The sequence below is a fragment of the Coffea eugenioides genome, chromosome 8 (assembly GCF_003713205.1).
Source record: "Coffea eugenioides isolate CCC68of chromosome 8, Ceug_1.0, whole genome shotgun sequence".
Taxonomy (NCBI): domain Eukaryota; kingdom Viridiplantae; phylum Streptophyta; class Magnoliopsida; order Gentianales; family Rubiaceae; genus Coffea; species Coffea eugenioides.
Window position 1 is genome coordinate 1,783,055 of NC_040042.1, and position 19,216 is coordinate 1,802,270.

Consider the following 19,216-nt stretch of genomic DNA (forward strand, 5'->3'; position numbering starts at 1 on the left):
TCCACATTTATCATTTCATTAATTTCATAATAGAAAGCTTGTTATCAGTGAGTAAATAAGGGAAATACAAGCTTTTCTTTTAAGCAACCGAAGGCAAACTCTCTCCCTATTTGGATTATTGTTTTTTGAAGAAAAATTTAATGTTTTTCATGAATATTCCTCTTACATATTTTTTAATCACTTTTTTTTCACCTCATATCCTTATAAAAATGAATTGTCGTCAAAAAGGAGTTTTGAATTTCAATCGCATCGATAGGGCATTTTGGGAATGTAAAATGATGTGTAGTTTTGTTAAACTTTTGGTACAACTGATGGCAACATATGTTTGAGTATGTTTACAAAAATGTCCTCATGTTTGTACATTTTAAGTTTTTATTTATAGAGACATCTGAGTATTTCTAAAATGTGGGATATTTTGCAACTATTTTTGCATTGGGTAAAAGTCATATAAGATTATGTTTTGGTGTAATTACCGAAATGGTGTTATAGACACATTTAATTGAAGTGTAGCTTTTGCTGTGCAGTTAAAACAAAAACCTGATTGTGTAACTAACCGTTTGAGGTTATTGATAGACTCATGTCTGATGTTTGAAACAACCCATTTCTTTGCTATTTACATCTCAACTAAACTGCCAAAAACGTGGTTATGTTAATGAATTAATGTTTGAGAATCGGTTATGGTTGTTCCAATGAGTTCTCCTTCACATTCTTCAGTTTCTCCCCTTTTGACTATGAGATTGGGCTATTTTTGCAGCCTTTACACTCAACATTCCAGAATGATCTTCAATCGAAGCTATTCGTGGTGATTCAACTTGAGGTGAGTTTTGTTCCTTAATTTATTGTTCTTGTGGGTGGTTCTTGTGGTGTGACTCCCTAAACACTGACTCAAGTGACATCTCCTTTTCTGGTGACTCCCTAAACACTGGCCAATATGGAAGCCTTCTCTTCTGCAAAGCCCAATAACGCACCTCTGACTCAAATAACACCTACAAAACAAAATGAAGGGATCACCAAGAAACAATGAGTACTCGAGGCTACTCATTAGAGTATCCAAATAAGCCTACTACTATTACTATCTCTAAATAAGTAGACATATTTAATGTTCTTTAAATTACTCTACTATCTATTGGTAGCTGTTTCTATAAATATTACTTAATATGCATTGTTATCTGCAACAATATTATTAATATTACTTAATATGCATTGTTATCTTACTCTTATCTCTATTCACTTGCTCACCTATCAATAATATTGTCACTTAATGTGCATGAGTTTTTTGATATTCACTTCAACTACAAAAAAATTCTCTTTAATCACATGTACCAACACACCCACGTGATGCATGAGCACTCCGCCCTAGTGTATCACATTCTAAAAAGTGTTACAATAAATTTTTCCCTAATAACTCTTGAAAAAGTTGCCATCCAAACTTCCTCTTTGTTAGAAAAGAAAATGACAAGATATAAACAGCTTCTGTTCTCTTTCCAAAACCTCAGCTTCTGAGGTACTGAAGTTGTGCGTTGATCAAACTGGCCGGTTCACCTTCCTCTAAAGTTATTGGAATGCAAATTGAAATCCAATCACTTTAAGACTTTGAGTCCAATACCTAACTACAAAACTGACGAATGTGTACTGATCTTCTAAATTCCGTAAGCTGTTGGGCTAAATTCGCTTTTACCATTTCAACTTTGGCAGCCCTCTTGTTTATCATTTGAAATTGGGCCACAATTAGGCTCATTACAAAATTTGGCCTTTTAGGAGAAGCAACTTTTTGCATCATATGAACTTAACTTCAATGCCCTTCATACTTTCGAGCTGTTTTCCATACTTTTGCAATCCACCATTCAATTCCAAAGATATATTTTCCTGATGTTTAAAGATAAATTTGTTGAATGGGACTATAGGTAAATATACTTTTGTTCTTTCTTCTTCTTCTTTTCAAAGAAAATAGTTGGTCAAATGTGCCTTCGTATAAACCATCTACTCTACTGCATTTCCAAACAAGAATAAGGATATGCACATGCAAACAAGAACAAGGATATACACCTATGGCTAAACAAAAAGGGGAAAAAAAGAAAAAAGAGTTACAGAGGCAGGTCAGCATGAATGAAGCAAAATTGACCACCAATGCATAACCCGAAGGAAAGAGAAGTTTGGACAAGTGAGGATATGTGAGATTTATACAGGGTAATCAAATAAAACGGAAATTGGAATCCAGAGAAAGAGTGCAATTGGATTCGATATCCGGAGGCTAAAACCTCGTTTGTTTTATATTTCCTACACAAAAAAAATTAGATTTTCGTAAAAATATTTTTTAATATAATTTGTAATTATTTTTTTTACCTCGGACACATTATATTTTCAAAAAAATATTATAGTATTTTTTTTTAAAACAAAAAAAGACTCACGAAAAGTCACAATCCAAAGAAGGCAATTTCTAATCCAAATTGGCCACATTCTCAGCTCAAGTCAAGTGAGTCAAGTTATAACCTTTATTTATGACACGGTATTGCAAAAGTCTACCAACACTACTAATATATGATATAAGATGTTTGTTGGAGCCTCCACATTAACAGAAAAAGACATCTCAACATTCTTGCAATTGCCATAATCGTTTACTCCGGTGACCTACTCACTTATTAATTGTTTGGAGATTTAGCAAAGTTTGCATCTATTTCTGCTCATTGACTTTTCATTTCCTTATTCAAAGTCGTCTGCATAGGATTATTGAAAAAAAAAAGCGTCTACATAGGACAACGAAATAAAATTGGGGTCCCTTTGTGTATTGATTCACGTGTTTTTGTCCGGACTCTTTTTTCAAATGTGCAATCATGCAATGGAATGCCCTAAATGGACTCCTTTCTCGTGTCAAGCTAAATTATTCCATCAAATTGGAGATATTTACATAGGCTATAATAGTTGTTTTGACACTTGAAGACAGAGTGGATGCAATTTCCCCTTGTTATACCAAAAAAAAAAAAAAACTACACATATAATGGAGATAACATGATTCAAACAGTTAACTATAAACTAATTTTTACCCTTTTTTTTTATCTTTTATATACTAACAGCTATACACTGTTAGCGTTTGATAAATAATCATAAATTCAATCGTGATTGTGTATGCACTATTAATGCATATAAGATTTATCCTTTATTTTAATCAAAAACTGCAAAAAGATTATTCCAAAGAAGAGGTCTATTCATCTAGCAGGTGCAAAACTTCTCTTTGAAGTAACAATAATAGTCTTACAAAGGAAATTTTTAGAAAAAGAAAAGCTTTGGAAATTTTTTAAATATTTATTGTAATATTTTTTTTGGGATGTGATATATATAAGATGAAAAAATAATTTAAAAGATAAAATAATTAAAAAATATGTTTACGATGTGAGTAATTTTTTTTCTGTAAATAATGGCCAATCCAGACACACAACATTCTTTCCTTATTATGTATGCCAAAAATTATTCCTAAGGAGCAAAAGAAAGATAAACATTTGCCATCATCCAATCCAAAAAAAAAATCATCCTATGATGCATGGTGTTTAGGCGGCCCACCACAATTGAAACGTGTAGTGGGCATTAACCACTCGATGACTTGACTTTCCAATACAATCAATCCAAGGTGGACCTCTGACTTGCTATTATCCAGTATCCACTAATCAGCCACCTGGCACTTCAACTCACGTGGTCCCCACATTACCGACGTGCCGGTTTTTGCTACCGAGCTTCGCTGCTGACGCAGCACATCTATAGGGTGGATGACGTTATCTTCCTATTATCTGACGATCCAACGGCTCAGAATTTCGTGGATGGCCAAACTTTTGAACAGGGAACTCTTTCAATGATTGCTGCAGGTTTTTTGTACTAAACCGCCTTGCCTTTTTGACATCTTCACTTAAATCCACTATGTTTTATACTAACATCACAAAAACGTCAAATACAATTTTGATTTCTATATAACTTTTACCTTATAATTATGTATAATTTTGAAGATATTATAAATACTTTTTGATCTCTAGATCTTTGTTCCATGATTATTCTCAAAAGTTTAATGATGATATAAATATCTTTTGAGGTTTTAGTTTCTCTTCATTAGTTGATTGGGACATATGTGTTTGGATAGGAGATTATTTGGAATATTTTTTAAAAAGATACCGTAGCACTTTTTTTGATGTATGCAAGATAAAAAGATGATTGAAAAATGTGTTAATGATGCAAATAAATCAGTATATGTAAATAAGGTATAAATAAGGTACAATCCAAACACAAACATTAAACTAACTTTTAGTAGTTAAAAGTTAATATAAATACACACTAAAATAATAATGTGCATATAAAGTATTGCAAGCCAAATACACGTATCCTTAAAAAAGCATTATTTGAAATTTATTAATTATTCTGTGATCATGGTTGTCAACTTTTTTTTTTCACATATATTATATGAATAAAGACATTTTAGTGAATACTATGTTTGAGAGATTCTTTGTTGCTTGGAAAGCCATAAACATCACTCAGACATACAAGTCACATATTTACACAGAATTAATTGGAAAATATTTCCATATTTCAATTTATATACAATTCCTTTTCTTTTAGTTTTTCTTAAAAAAAATGGCTCCACTGAAATAAAAACTTCAAGCAACAATAGTAATAAATAATTTTCAAGTAATTAGCAAAGTAAATCAAATTAGAAATTCAACTTCGAATTCTATACACTAGGATGGAATGTCCATTGAAAGTTTATTTAGGATTGAAAAACTCACCCAAAGCAAATGGCACATTTGTAGCATTCAGAGTCCGGCCATTAGTAGCAATAAGGGAAAATATAGGTCCTAGTTTGCAACAAAAGTCATCCTAATAGGATTACAACTCATAACATTACAAAGTAGCAGTGCTCCCACTCCAATAATCGACTAGTAAAACATTTATCATGAGGAGCGAGAAAAATTTTTAAAAAAAAGTAATTAAACAAAGCACCAAAAGCACGAGGCGTCGCCGTTTAATTGCTTCTTCTGAGTTCTGACTGAACAACCTGCACCTCTCCCTCCTTATTTCTTCTTCTCTCTCACGCAGACACGCACCAAAAACACAGGCACGCATATTTCTTTTCACTATAGAAGAAAGATGGCGGAATCGGTGGAGCTGCCGAGTCGATTGGCGATTCTGCCCTTCAGGAACAAGGTGTTATTGCCTGGTGCTATTATTCGGATTCGCTGCACTTCACCCAGCAGGTTTTTCACCAATTTCGTTTTTGCAATTTTGATATTCTTATTGTGATTATGTTTATTATGCTGTTATAATTGTTCGAGGTTTTATGGAATTCAGTGTTGTTCTTGTTTTAATATATGAATTTTATTCTGTATGATTATCGACGAGTATGAGTTTCAGCTAGCTTCAAAATCTCCGCAAGTGCTTAAATTTTCATTTTTTTTACATTTAAAAAAATTTTATTACTGCATTTTCAAACGGAAAAATATCAAATTTTTATCTGTGAGCTGTAGATTTGAGCGCTATAGTTTTAGTTTTAGTTTTTCCTTTACACTTGAATGGCTTTTGGTTGTATACATTTATTCTTTTTTGAAATCGAGTTGGGTTGTATATTCTTCTGCTACTGATTCGAAATTCAGTTGAACAGCAATAATAAAAATGAGAAAAAAGAAAAGTTAGCGGTTTTGTGCCAAAGATGCTCTCTTTGTTCCATTATATGATGTACTATATGTTGGTGGAGGAACGAAGGGTCTTAAAGGTTGAGTTGTACTTCTAAAAATGGTTTCCGACAAACAATGAATAGGTTTGAGGTTATTGATGTGACTCCCAACTTTTGTGGGTTGATGTAGGATTAACTATTAAGCAACGAAATGGGATCCTTTGCTTCAGACTCTGTGACAAGTAGCTTGGTCGTCTTATTGTTACTGCTTTGTGAACTGATCTTTTTATGAAACAGGGTTAATATTGCTTTCTAATGATGCCAATGAGACTCTTTTATCATCTTTGTTCACCTTGGAATGATAACTGAGTGAGTTTTCTTTTTCCATGTGTAGTGTGAAGTTGGTTGAGCAAGAGTTATGGCAAAGGGAAGAGAAGGGTTTGATTGGGATTCTCCCTGTTAGGGATTCTGCAGAGACTGCAACTGTGGCCCCTTCATTATCTCAAGGTGATCATCAATGCTCTGAAGATTGCATTTTGTCTGTTTTTGTTTTTGAATATTGTGAAATGATCTCTAGTATTGCAGGCTTGGGAACTGACTCTGTGGAGCGAAACTCAAAAAGTCAAGTAGGAGTATCAGATGCTCACAAACATGAAAGCAAAAATGCACAGGAAGTTATTCATTGGCATAATAGGTATGGTTGTTTGGAAGGTGTTCCTTTGATGAGACAAATTTATGTCATAGGAAGATCAACTTTGATAAGCTCCGTGTTGATTCTGCTGTTGATTTATCTTATTCAAATAGGGGAGTTGCAGCTCGAGCTTTACATCTATCAAGAGGAGTGGAGAAGCCAAGCGGGAGGGTCACCTACATAGTTGTGCTTGAAGGCCTTTGCAGATTCAATGTGCAGGAGCTGAGTACAAGAGGGACATATTATACTGCTCGGATTACTTCTCTTGATATGACGAAGACTGGTAAGACATTTGATCCGTTTGCTTTTTTGCTAGAAATTACAATAAGCTATATAGTACAATCTGGCAATTAAGGCTCCCATCAGAAGATTGTTGCTGGATGTTACTGTATACTTGAGTGCTGATATGTTACTTTCTTTGATGAGCAGTGCCTGTTGTTTTATGTCTCTAGGCGTGTACATTCTTTTTGACCCAGAATAGTTCTTTCCTTGATTTTTTTTTTCTTTTTTGTAGAAACACAATGAAATTATTAATGTGTATCAAAAGATTCTGTGAACATGTTTGGCATGACAAAAGGTGGAGGAACATCCACTCATACAACTATCTCTGGAATAATCTAAGTTCTCACCACCCACTTCAATCTTAACTTCTAAACAGCCATAATTTCCTCCTAACATCATTAAATGATGCCCCATTCTGGCACAGTCTTCATCTACCTCTGTGATTGCTTGTTTGCATTAGCTACATCCCCACAATTTCCATCCAGTGCAATATTGGGACGAAATAACAGCTTCACTGATTAATAGGACTCAGGACGCTCAGAAGATAACTCTTTTGACTACCCAGTGATGAACATTACTTCATGAATTCATATTACAACACCAATCTTCAGTAGCCCTTCCTGTGAAAACTGCACCTTTGAAAGGAATGATCAATTTCTTATTTTCTAGCAGGTGCTTAACCTGCCTTCTTTTGATTTGAGGAGTCCAGGGTTGCTAAACAAAAGGCACACTGGGCTGAACTATGTTGAATTTCATGTCACTGGGGAATTAGTTTTTATATGAAATACAAACACGAGATAACCTTCTCAGAGTTCGGGTTGTTACACATTGCTTATGTTGTTTCCCCTCTCCCAGTGGGTTAGCGGATGCAAAAGTCACCTGGCGCTTGTGAGCATGTTAATCTGTCCTGGGGTCATTTACGTGTTGCATTCGGCTGTAGCGATTGACATCTATTTAGGATATAGAGTTATGCAAACTATGAGATGCTAAGCTGCCAGTCTTAAATATTCTTTATTAGAGATGGAACAAGTGGAGCAAGATCCAGATTTCATATCTTTGACTCGTCAATTTAAAGCCACGGCCATGGAGCTAATTTCTGTTCTTGAGCAGGTAACTTTAAGTCCTTTATTTTCTTTATCCTTATTTATTGCTGCTGTTGTGCTTGAAGGTTGACTTAATGAAGGTATTAATGTTGGTATGTTATAAAATGTTCTTGAATTTTTGCTTTCTTTCTGATAGAAATATTATAAATAGGAAAGAATATGTCTTTTTTAAGGGCTCTGTATCCTTTGCCTATTCCCTGCTTGTGATACAGAGCAGCCAACTCGAGGTGGGATTGAAGAACAAAAGTTTTCTACTTTAACTAGACTTCCCCAACAAGAAAGGTTGAAGAAAAAGTACACGTAAAATTCGTTCTGTGTGTTTGTGCATGTGACTGTTTACCTTATACTACCTTTAGATTGGGCAGAGCAATTTCCTAGTTTCCGAAGTATATTTCTTTACCATTGCTGTTTCCCAACTTATCTGAACTTCCCCACTTGCTTTGCAACAATAGGCACCAGCCTTAATCATCAGTCCCATCATGCAATCTTGGGAAGTCCACTTATTGTTTGCTATTCAGCCATTTGACATTTAAAATTTGTGCTTCACCAAAATGAGATTGGTTACTGAAGTTCCTGAAAGTCTCTTGTATCCACTAAAAAATGTGTATTTTTCTCTAGAGATTTTTTTTTTGCCTTTCTGATGTGAAAATTGGAAACCACCATGACTACAGCAGCTGCTTTTCTGAATAAATAATATTAACAGATGTTTTAGTTATTGAACTTTTGTTGATAAAGTTTGTTAATGAAAAAACTAATGTGTCTACTGTTATTTCTGTGAAAGTTTCGCTCTTTGGTTACTTCCTGTTATTTTGCCTTGAACTCTTTCTCATGGTAGCTTTTCTTTCTTCAATTTCCTTATATTTTTGTCGTGCCTCAATGATCGTAACTACCTCCAGTCTGAGTTTGTGAATGCTTCCCCTTCCTCTCTTCAGATTTTCTTTCATAGGAACAACACCTTAAACATTACAGAAAGTATTGGCTACTTGTCATACCTAAGTTTCGGTCCCATTCCTGTTTGTAGAAACAAAAAACTGGCGGTCGTACGAAAGTTCTTTTGGAGACTGTTCCGGTGCACAAACTAGCAGATATTTTTGTTGCTAGCTTTGAGATTAGCTTCGAGGAGCAGCTGTCCATGTTGGATTCAGTGGATGTGAAAGTGAGGATATCTAAAGCTACTGAGTTGGTGGACAGGCATCTACAGGTATTTAGCTACTAGTTGACATTTTTTGTTTGATTTTCTCTTCCCTGAGCTTGTGATCGGTCATGTTCTCCTTTTATTCATCTTATTTTGTACAGTCAATTCGTGTGGCAGAGAAGATTACACAAAAGGTTGAGGGACAGTTGTCAAAGTCACAGAAAGAATTTCTTCTTCGTCAGCAGGTTTGTCTCTTGAAAGTATTTAGAGAAATACTGTTGAAATAATAAATGTGCACTTATGAGTATCTAGTAGGGTAATTGGAGTTGAGAAAACTGCTGTGGGAGCAGAATTGTTAGCTTATCTCATGGTAGTGGTTTCTCCACAATAACTTGGATATGTATGGAAAGTTTTATTGTGAATGTGTTCCAAGAAACTAATATACTTGGATTGGACATGCTGAAACTTGAATGACTTTCCACCACCCGTAGAAAGTTTTTCATGTGGCTCCAAAGTATGAATATGATTGGCTTTAGTCCAGATCAGTTACTTTTGGGGCCCCCTGTAATTAGTAGATGTTTTAGAATGTGAAACTAGATGTTGTCAAGTGGAAATCATGTGCTCTCAGTGCCTGTATTTTGCTTTTAACTTTTTCTCTATTAATTGTCTGGTGATGATTGGCTAATTTTGTGATACAAATAAATACTCCTCTCTATGGAATTTAACTAGTGTTTCCAATGTATATATTTGCAAGTGAATGCATCTATAGATTTTGCTTCTTGATTTAAGCATTTGGCTTTGCCGATCAAGTTCAGCTTGTAGGACTTGATGCACTTATATGTTTACATTTCAAAATTCTTTTTGATACTGTTGTATGGCATTGACTGTCATAATAAGTCGATTGTATTGATTTCTCTGCCCTCACAATGTTTAAGAAAAATCAATTTTTAGCATAAAGCATTTACTATTGTGCATGTCATCAGATATCTGGTTTCTGGCTCCTAAAGAAATATCTTATTCTCCTACATCAGTTAATACGGTTTTTGATCCTTGGCATGTTCTTGAATGTAATCTAGATGCGGGCTATAAAGGAGGAACTTGGTGATAATGATGATGATGAGGATGATTTGGCAGCTTTAGAAAGGAAAATGCAAAATGCAGAAATGCCTACACATATCTGGAAGCATGCTCAGAGGGAATTGAGGTATGACCCAATTGAAATAGTACACTGAGTTTGATTCATGGACTTTCTGATGATGAAATTAAGGTTGCGACTAAAGAGTTCTTTACGCCTATTTTATTTCTTCTTTCATTTATTTTTTTGAAAGTCAAGACTTTGTTATTGGGAGGGAAGGGGAATTGGTTGGTTTTTTTTTTTTTGGGGGGGGGGGGTTAAGGTGGAGAAAAGAGAGGGGAGGGAAGGGAGGTACTGCTTGGGGGTGGAAGGGTGGGCAGGAGGTGGGGGCAGTGGTGGAAGAGGGCAAGGGGCGCTGATGTGTGTGGATTAATGTGTTTTTGTTTGGTTTTGCGTATTTTGTGGTTTTTTTGGGTGTTTTTCAAATGTTTCCACTAGAGTTACTATAAAAGTGTCTTTTTAGAAAAACAATTTTTTTTTAATTTTTTATTATAAACAACAGGCGAATGGAATGGACCCATGATTATTGTTGTTAGTGTTGTTGACAAGGAATTTTGACTTAATATGTTAATTTCATTTGTGGGTGGAAATTTCGTTTGACATGTATTGGGGACTCTTGGAAATATGTTACCAGAAAGAGTTAGTTTACTCATTTAAATTATATACGGAGAGCGTCTGGAAGAAGCTGGCCTCACAGCATGGCATAAGGCTTTTGTTGAGTTTCTTGAGGAAGACTATTGATCTTTTATCTTGCACAGTTGTTGACAGGTCTTGCATTTAAGTCTTACTTGAAAAGTTTTCACCTCCCTGCTGGTCCTCATTGGATGAATCCTTGCTTTTTAATGATGAAAACGAGGAAAAAATAAAGTATATGCTGACATGGAAAAAGTTAAGGAAATTAACTGCCGACATTTATGTTCTATTATCCAAGACTTTAGATTTGTTGATTTTCTTCTTCAGATGGCATACTGTGGCAAATAAATCTTATTTGATGCACAATTAGAAACTCAGAGTTCAGAAACTACTTTAGAGCCTTCATGAATTTGGCATTTTCTTGTGATTTGGAATTTTTGGTTGGCAGTAACTCTGAACAATTATATTCTTTCCTTGCTGGGAGGTAGCTGATTTTACAGTCTAATGCTCGTTGTTCAACATCATGCATTCAATTATGTTGATTATTACAATCATTTTGTGGGTACTACAATCCCCTCCATCCAGCACTTTGTTCAAAGTCGCATAATGACCCTTAATTTTTGTTTCGAAACTGTAATGAAGAACACTTGTTTGACTCTACATCAAACCTTTTACTATTTCAGGAGACTCAAAAAGATGCAGCCGCAACAACCTGGATATAATAGCGCTCGTGTATATCTTGAGCTTCTTGCTGACCTTCCATGGCAGAAAGCTAGTGAGGAACGTGAGTTTGACCTAAAGGCTGCAAGAGAGCGTCTTGATAGTGACCACTATGGTTTAGTTAAGGTCAAGCAACGGATAATTGAGTACCTGGCTGTTCGCAAGGTAGGTAATCTGAAGTACATGTTGTTTCGAATTTGTTTCAATCTTCTTGTCATTGAATGTAGTATAATTTGGAGTTGAAAATTTGGTGCAGCTTAAACCTGATGCAAGAGGCCCTGTGTTATGCTTTGTTGGTCCTCCAGGTGTTGGGAAGACATCATTGGCTTCATCAATTGCTGCTGCTTTGGGCAGAAAATTTGTACGCATATCTCTTGGTGGTGTTAAAGATGAAGCTGATATTAGAGGGCATAGGAGGACATATATTGGAAGCATGCCAGGGCGACTTATTGATGGAATAAAGGTTAGGTTTAATATAATGATTAAATTTGGTGCAAAGTTTACAATAACTAAAAGTTTGCTTCTTGGATCTTTTAGGATCTATGCTTCAAGTTCTCAACGGGTTTGTTTGGGTATCAAGAATTTCAAAAAAAAAAAAAAAATTTCAGATTTTGTTTTGCTTACATCATACACACAATTTTCAACCACCTTTTTATCTCACATACATCACATCACAAAAGGTGCTACAGTAATTATTTCAAATAATCTCCTATCCAAACAAACTCAATGTTACTCCGCTGCTTGATGTGTTGAACTATATTAAGTTTCGATATCATGGGTAAATGCTAAATACTTATTTTCCATTTTTGGAAATTGCAGCTAGTTGTTGACAGATACGTTAGATTAGAAGTCCTAGTTGTTGATGGATTTGTTAGATGGCTAGTAGTCACATGGAACATACGTCCACGTTGTGTGTGCGTATACACACGTGCATGGCTAATTATGATGCCTGTTGACATAATTTGGACCAGCTCATGCTAGGCTGATTGGCTGGGATGAAACCTTTCTACCATCTACTTCTTTATTCAAATGGGATCATTGAATTTGAGAACATGCTGCAGGCAGGCCAAATTATTAATAATTGATTTAAATGTTGGAAGGGACACCCATGTAAACGTTTCTGTCTATACTTGGCGGACTATTATATTTTACACCCAAAGCGTGATTTTTTGGGAATTTGCTAACATTGTATTCTTCTATTTGTCATATCCTTGGTCTTTTTCAATGTTTTTTATATCACAATATCTTCCTAATGATGGCCTTTGAGCTTTATGGCAAGATATTTTCTCTCAGTGGAAAATTAAAGTGCTCTTTTCTGTCTTGACTTCTAGAGAGTATCTGTTTGCAACCCAGTTATGCTGCTGGATGAGGTTGATAAAACGGGTTCGGATATACGGGGAGATCCTGCTTCAGCATTACTAGAGGTTTTGGATCCTGAACAGAACAAAACATTCAACGATCAGTATCCTAATTTTTTTTGTCATTTCAATTTTTTTCTATGCAGATCACCAAGAGTACAAACATTCTGTTCATTATTATTAGCATCCTGCTTGTCAGTAATCTAAACAACACAGTTTACCTGTTTATTGACCCAACTCTCTTGTTGGTGGGAATTTGATTAAGCAGCATCCCAAATTCTTGTTCTTGTAGAAGAAAGAAATTGCTGAACATGGAAATACTACTTTAGCTTTGACAAACATTATAAATTGTACATATCATATAGTAATTCCTTAACTGAGCTTTTAGCTATTTAAATGTCCCATATGACCTATCAAAAGTTATTTTTGTGGCAACTGCAAATAGGATTCAACCTATTCCTCCACCACTTTTAGACAGGATGGAAGTCATTGAGCTGCCTGGATATACACCTGAAGAAAAGCTAAGAATTGCAATGCAGCATTTGATCCCAAGAGTTCTAGATCAGCATGGTCTTAGTTCTGATTTTCTTCAAATTCCAGAGGTTGTTGTCTCTACTTCTGAAGTCTTTCTTTGATTAATATTCAGTTAATGCGTTTGTAGGTTTTTCAGTCTATGGAGTTCTTTATCATTTGCTGGCTCTGTTGTTGTCTTTACTGAATAATAAGTGTCCGACAAAGCGTGATACTCAATTGTGGCCTAGAAGTTGAAATGTCACACATGGCAAATCTTTCTTTCATGCGGTTTAAGTTATTATCCTGTTCTTCTTGTGAAGGACTGCAAAATTGATTTTTGACCTCAGATACTGTTCTTGATCCAGAAATTCCTAGAGTTCCATCATTCGGTATCTGAATGAATTTCTACTGGCTGTTGCAGTGAGAGTAAACTGATCCTGTGCTTCCACACTTCAAATATCTACCAAATTTAAATCCCTGTATTGTTTTTAATTCCAGTGAAAGCCCTTTTACTGGCTGGGAAAATGGTTGAAGATTTTCATAAATGCTTGTTAATCTGTTGAAAGATGCTATAGAAGTGTTATCATTACTGTGACCGACATTCCTCATAGTGTTGGGATTGGGTCAAATTAAGCACAGGCTTCTGATAGTCATCGTTTCTGAATGGAAGAGCATAAAAGAAGCAAATTGAGCATGTAATTACTAAGTTATGCTGGAAGATTTTTTATCTTTTTGCTGCTTCTGGTAATATATTTGAAAATTAAGTAACATCAATCTTATTCTAAAAAGGTGTAATACAATACATCAAGCCTTCAGAAATCATTAGATGAGGTATAACTTTTGCCTTTGAGTTATTGTCGCCTGAATATGCCATCTCATTGGTGTCCTTGGAGAAGATTACGCTAATTATAGTATGCTCTCATATTTTCTCCTTTGGCAGGAAATGGTGAAGCTTGTCATCCAAAGATACACTAGGGAAGCAGGTGTACGGAATTTGGAGAGGAACTTAGCTGCCTTAGCTCGTGCTGCAGCTGTCAAAGTTGCAGAACAAGAAGAAGCTGTGCCACTCAGCAAGGATGTCCAGCGGCTTGCTTCACCTCTGTTAGAAAGCAGGCTTGCTGATGGGGCTGAAGTAGAAATGGAAGTTATTCCAATGAGTGTTAACAATCATGACATATCAAGCGCGTTTAAGGCCTCCTCTCCTTTGATCGTAGATGAAGCTATGCTGGAAAAAGTGTTAGGGGTGAGTCATCTCCTCAAGAGTTAGCTTAAATGTTGTCTTGGAAAAATATGTTGCTATTTTCCAATAATGTTATTCAAACTCTCTTTCTTATCCAGAACTATCCTACTTCTTATGCATTGTTAGATTCCTGGTGCTCCATTGACTGAGCAGTCTACACATTTTTACAACTATTCTTATGAATACTTCATCATTTGTTCCCAATGACATGTATAGCGATTGTGTAGGAAGCAATTTCTTTGATCACAAATGTTTTAGGCAGAAATTAATATTTCAATGTAGCTTATTCTATATTCAATCACAGGATCCAATGAAAGGAAGCCTAAGCACTCTAGTATAACTAGTATACACTTTTCTCAGAGTCTATTAAAGTTTGAGCACTTTTTGTTGCTGTTGGGTGCCTAATGCAGCCTGCTAGATATGATGATCGGGAGACAGCAGAACGAGTTGCAACCGCTGGTGTATCTGTTGGGCTGGTTTGGACTGCATTTGGTGGTGAAGTTCAGTTTGTTGAAGCAACAGCAATGGTGGGAAAAGGTGATCTACACCTCACCGGCCAACTAGGGGATGTGATTAAAGAATCTGCACAGATTGCAATGACATGGGTGAGTTTACCTTCTCATTGTTTGTCATACAAATGGCTACACCAGCACAATAATAAACCTTCATATTTGTCATGAGGTTTACATTACATAGAGAAGTTAATGGAGGATCTTGTACTCCTTTCTTGGAATGGACACAAATGATTCTTATTCTTATTCTTATTTTGAAACGGTTACTACTTTAAGTTAAGGATGTATCACTATTTTAATGCCAAGTTTTCTGATGCTTTGATGTGCACAAGTGTTCTAGAGAAAGTTCTAGTATTTCTTTTCTGGGACCTGTATATGATGTTTGTCACTACTTCATATCTTCTAAAAATGCTTGTTGGCATCTAATGGGTGGGATTAAGAGGTGAAATGCTTCACGTGCTTTAAAATGCTTATGGCATTCTTAGAACGGATGGGACTGAGGGATCTTTCTTGGTAAATTCTTTGAATACTCTGATGTTGTTTTCTATTTTCTTAATATTTGGGTGTTCAATCAACAGTTTGTCACTAGACAGTTTTGACAGTCTCAAGATGATAATAAAATCTAAAAACACTAGCAACTGAAGCAGAAGGGTTGCTATTTAATCGTTACGAAGTGTTTGGCTTTTACTTCTATTAGGATCCAATTGGGTAGTTTGTTATATTTAATTTATAGAAAGTAGTGGTGTTCTTCTTGGAAATACTGGCTTACTTGAAAAAGGTAATTCTGTCTTATTGCAAGACTGGTTGGAATAGAAGATGTGTTCCTTGTATACATGCATTGGTTACTTTCTTCTAGATATATTCATATGATGGACTTGGTGCAGTGTGTGGTGAGTTTTTGTTGTGTTGAAAAGCAATGCATTACTTCAGTTGTGTCAAATAACGGGAGAGTCTGTTGCAAAGCATGGAATTCATTAAATTTTTTTAAAGCTGTGTTTTTCATTCATAGAATTCATAGCATCCGTGATTTAACAGGTACGAGCAAGAGCAACAGAACTTAAACTGGCTACAGTTGAAGAAAGTAATCTGTTAGAGGGCCGAGATATTCATATCCATTTTCCTGCTGGTGCTGTACCCAAGGATGGACCCTCGGCTGGTGTCACTCTTGTAACCTCTCTAGTTTCTCTTTTCAGCCAGAGAAGAGTAAGAGCAGATACAGCTATGACAGGAGAAATGACGCTACGGGGTCTTGTTTTACCTGTAGGTGGCATCAAGGATAAGGTGTGCATCTGATTGATTTTATTTTATTATTTGTGAAGGAAAAATATTGATGTTCAGGGGAGGGAGTGTAAGTGAGAGGTTCCGGATTCAAGCCCTCCCACTTACACTATAAAAAAAAGGAAAAATATAGATGATGGTGGATTCCTTCTTTGCCCATTTCTGACACATATAAAGGCAAAAACAGAGACAAGGTCAAGCAGCCACCCAAAACTAGGAGGACAAAAAAGAAAAGAAAAAAGATAACTGTGTCAAAAAGAAAAGAAAGAGTTAGGACTTCGAGATGACAGAGGAAAGGAGGAATAGAATAAGCAAAGGAGAAAAACGAGCTTCCTCTACTGTTGATTTCATGTTTTTTATAGAAGTAAATAATGAGTCAGCAAGAAGAATTATGTGGCCCTTAAAAACTTTGGTTCATTTGATTGGGAAAAGTTGTTTCTCTTTTATATTATAGTTGCATAATTGGCGAACAAAGATTGAGGATATGCTTCTCACAGCTGCTACTGCCTAATTCTGTTGCATATTTTAATCTATAATCCATTTCTAGAAGAGAACCAGCTCATTGTTGCTGACTAGAAATGTATGATCAACATTCCAATTTTATGCTATAGGTTTTTGGGTCAATTTGAACTCACCACGGTTGTTTAGCTTGTTTGAGGGACCCTTGGGTGGGAGGGGTTTCTGTTTGCACAAGGACCTACACTTTGAGCGAGTGGTTTCTCTTTTGTCATGTTACTGTAATTGAAGGACCTTCAGGTTTGCTGTTGGTGTTGATGCGCTGAATTCTGTGTGGGCCAATTATGTGATATTGAATTGCTGAAAAAGTGGTGTAGCACCTTTTACTTAAAAATAACCAGGTTGTGTGTGCAGGTTTTGGCGGCCCATCGATATGGTATCAAAAGAGTAATTCTGCCGGAGAGGAACTTGAAGGACTTGGTGGAAGTTCCATCTCATGTGCTCTCGAGTCTGGAGGTAAATTGTTCTTCACATAACCTATTTGCTTGATTAATGTAAAAGATATTGGGTCATCCATTAATATTTGGTCAATAACCTTGAGAAAGTACTGTCTTATTGGTTAAAGTTTTCATTCAAACTTCAACTGGATATTAAGATAAGGAGCACTGGAGTTACGTTCTCTGAAGTTGTGCATGGAAAATCACACAGTTTCTAATCTTTGACTGGGGAAAAAAAGTTATGGTCTTTTCTTAGTTTTCTTCTTCTGTTCTTTAATATCTTTTTAAATTTTTTTTTGTAGTACCAATGCCACGTTCTTCTACTTTGACTACAAAAGAATTACTTGAAACTTAGTAAGATAAACCTGGATCATGCCTTACTTTATTCGCAAGACTAGTTAATTATGTGATGCACTGTAGCTGTATCCTGGAAAAAGGAAAACATGAAATAGAATAATATGTTACTTGCCACTCAGGAAATGTGCTGTAACTGTTGTGTATGCAAGATGGAAATGCAGTTTTATTTCAAGAACAACAATCATTCACCGCTTAAATGCCTGGTATTTGGTTTAGTGTCAGAGAATGGTCTATTCATATACTTAGGTAAGCAAGATAAGCTAGATGTTTTAAACAATAAAAATTCACGGTACTGAGAAGAGATTTTGTTTCTCTTCCAAAAAAGAAGTTCTGAATATTTCGAATCCTGTCCGTATCTGCTATTTCAGAACTCTGCTGAAATTTTGTAATGCTATTTCTGGCATGCTGTAACTTTCATTTTGGAGCTTATTGCATGGCTTTATAATCTGTTAGTCCCAAGAATATTTTTTATGGCCACCAAAACAATTAAAGGTTGGATTGCATGGTCCATCTAACTGTAACTCATTGAACAGATACTACTTGCCAGACGAATGGAAGATGTGTTGGAACAGGCTTTTGAAGGCGGATGCCCATGGAGACAGCATTCAAAGTTATGACAGGACGCGGAACATGCATATTTAACAATCACCTAATTATCAGGCTGTTTAACTTGCCCTTCCCTCCTCGGATGCAGCAGATCTCTGTTGGTACTACAAGAGAAGGGGGTTAATGGAGGATGTTGCATACAGGATTAATTAATTACACGACCCTAACTATAACTGTATCATGTAAAATTCGCCATCAAAATCTGTGTATTATTCTTCTCCTCCTGCCAAGCTGCGTGTGTTGTTGTAAGCTACAGCTTCCTCTTTTCAGTCCCACATTTATCATATAGCCCATAATGTGAAAAAAATAAATGCTTGATTATGAAAATAGACATGCTTCCTGTAGACTTTTGAAGTTTGAATGGTCGGTTCTGCTGTGAAGTTTCTCGAACAATCTCAAGACTCAGATGGTTCTTATATGAACGTACGATTGCACAAATGGGCGACGCATCTATATTTCCGACCCTGCTTGAGATGACGAAACTTACCAACTCTTGGCCTGGTATGGACGCGTCTACAAAAATTGCTCTGTTTGGATTGGAGATTTTTGGAAAAACAAAATTTTCAATTATAATGTCACAGTAGTACATAAATAAAAATAATTCTAAAAATATCAAAAAATAAAAAATACAAAAAAAGAAATCTCAAAAATATAAAAAATATAAAAAACAACTTTAAAAAAGTCAAAAATACAAAAAATAATCTAAAATTTAACCTTATATAAAGTGAAAGTTTTTCAATTAAATTGTTACAGTAAAATATTTTAAATATATTTCAAAAAATAGCTAATTCAAATTGCCTCCTTCATAGAAGGATTATTTTATTTTCACAAATATTAGCTTAAATGTCAAACAAATTATAGTGAGTACATAACTTGGGAACAACCAATTACAGCACAATCTTAAACATGACAAGTAAGCTTTAACTTGGGAACAGACAGCAAATTGCATCACAATCTATCGCACGCATCAAGAGGGAGGGAAATAGAAACCAGCCATGGCTCAGGGGGTAGACTCTAAAATTTCTGCTCAGATTTTGCTCATCAACAGTTCCA

The 19,216-nt window shown here is 35.5% G+C and overlaps 1 protein-coding gene across 2 annotated transcripts; it reads left to right on the forward strand.

Annotated features, from left to right (window-relative positions):
- Positions 1 to 4,980: 4,980 nt before the first annotated feature.
- On the forward strand, positions 4,981 to 18,514 carry LOC113779614 (lon protease homolog 2, peroxisomal). 2 transcript variants are annotated; one of them, XM_027325262.1, is made up of 17 exons: positions 4,983 to 5,231; positions 6,042 to 6,154; positions 6,233 to 6,341; positions 6,452 to 6,621; positions 7,639 to 7,730; positions 8,745 to 8,924; positions 9,020 to 9,103; positions 9,935 to 10,062; positions 11,310 to 11,511; positions 11,603 to 11,809; positions 12,678 to 12,808; positions 13,093 to 13,306; positions 14,158 to 14,460; positions 14,868 to 15,062; positions 16,005 to 16,250; positions 17,118 to 17,219; positions 18,091 to 18,514. In XM_027325262.1, exons 1-17 carry the CDS (start codon positions 5,125 to 5,127, stop codon positions 18,172 to 18,174), a joined length of 2,667 nt encoding a protein of 888 aa, XP_027181063.1. In that variant the 5' UTR covers positions 4,983 to 5,124; the 3' UTR covers positions 18,175 to 18,514. The 2 variants fall into 2 exon arrangements, with proteins under 2 accessions (XP_027181062.1, XP_027181063.1); XM_027325261.1 differs by having other exon boundaries at positions 4,981 to 5,231; positions 6,042 to 6,341.
- Positions 18,515 to 19,216: the final 702 nt, after the last annotated feature.

Bases quoted from the DNA above. Each gene is read 5' to 3' on its own strand.
- LOC113779614 (XM_027325261.1), top strand. From the start codon at position 5,125: ATGGCGGAATCGGTGGAGCTGCCGAGTCGATTGGCGATTCTGCCCTTC. The intron at 6,622-7,638 runs GTAAGACATTTG...ATTCTTTATTAG, and splicing joins TCTTGATATGACGAAGACTG to AGATGGAACAAGTGGAGCAA. The intron at 16,251-17,117 runs GTGTGCATCTGA...TTGTGTGTGCAG, and splicing joins TAGGTGGCATCAAGGATAAG to GTTTTGGCGGCCCATCGATA.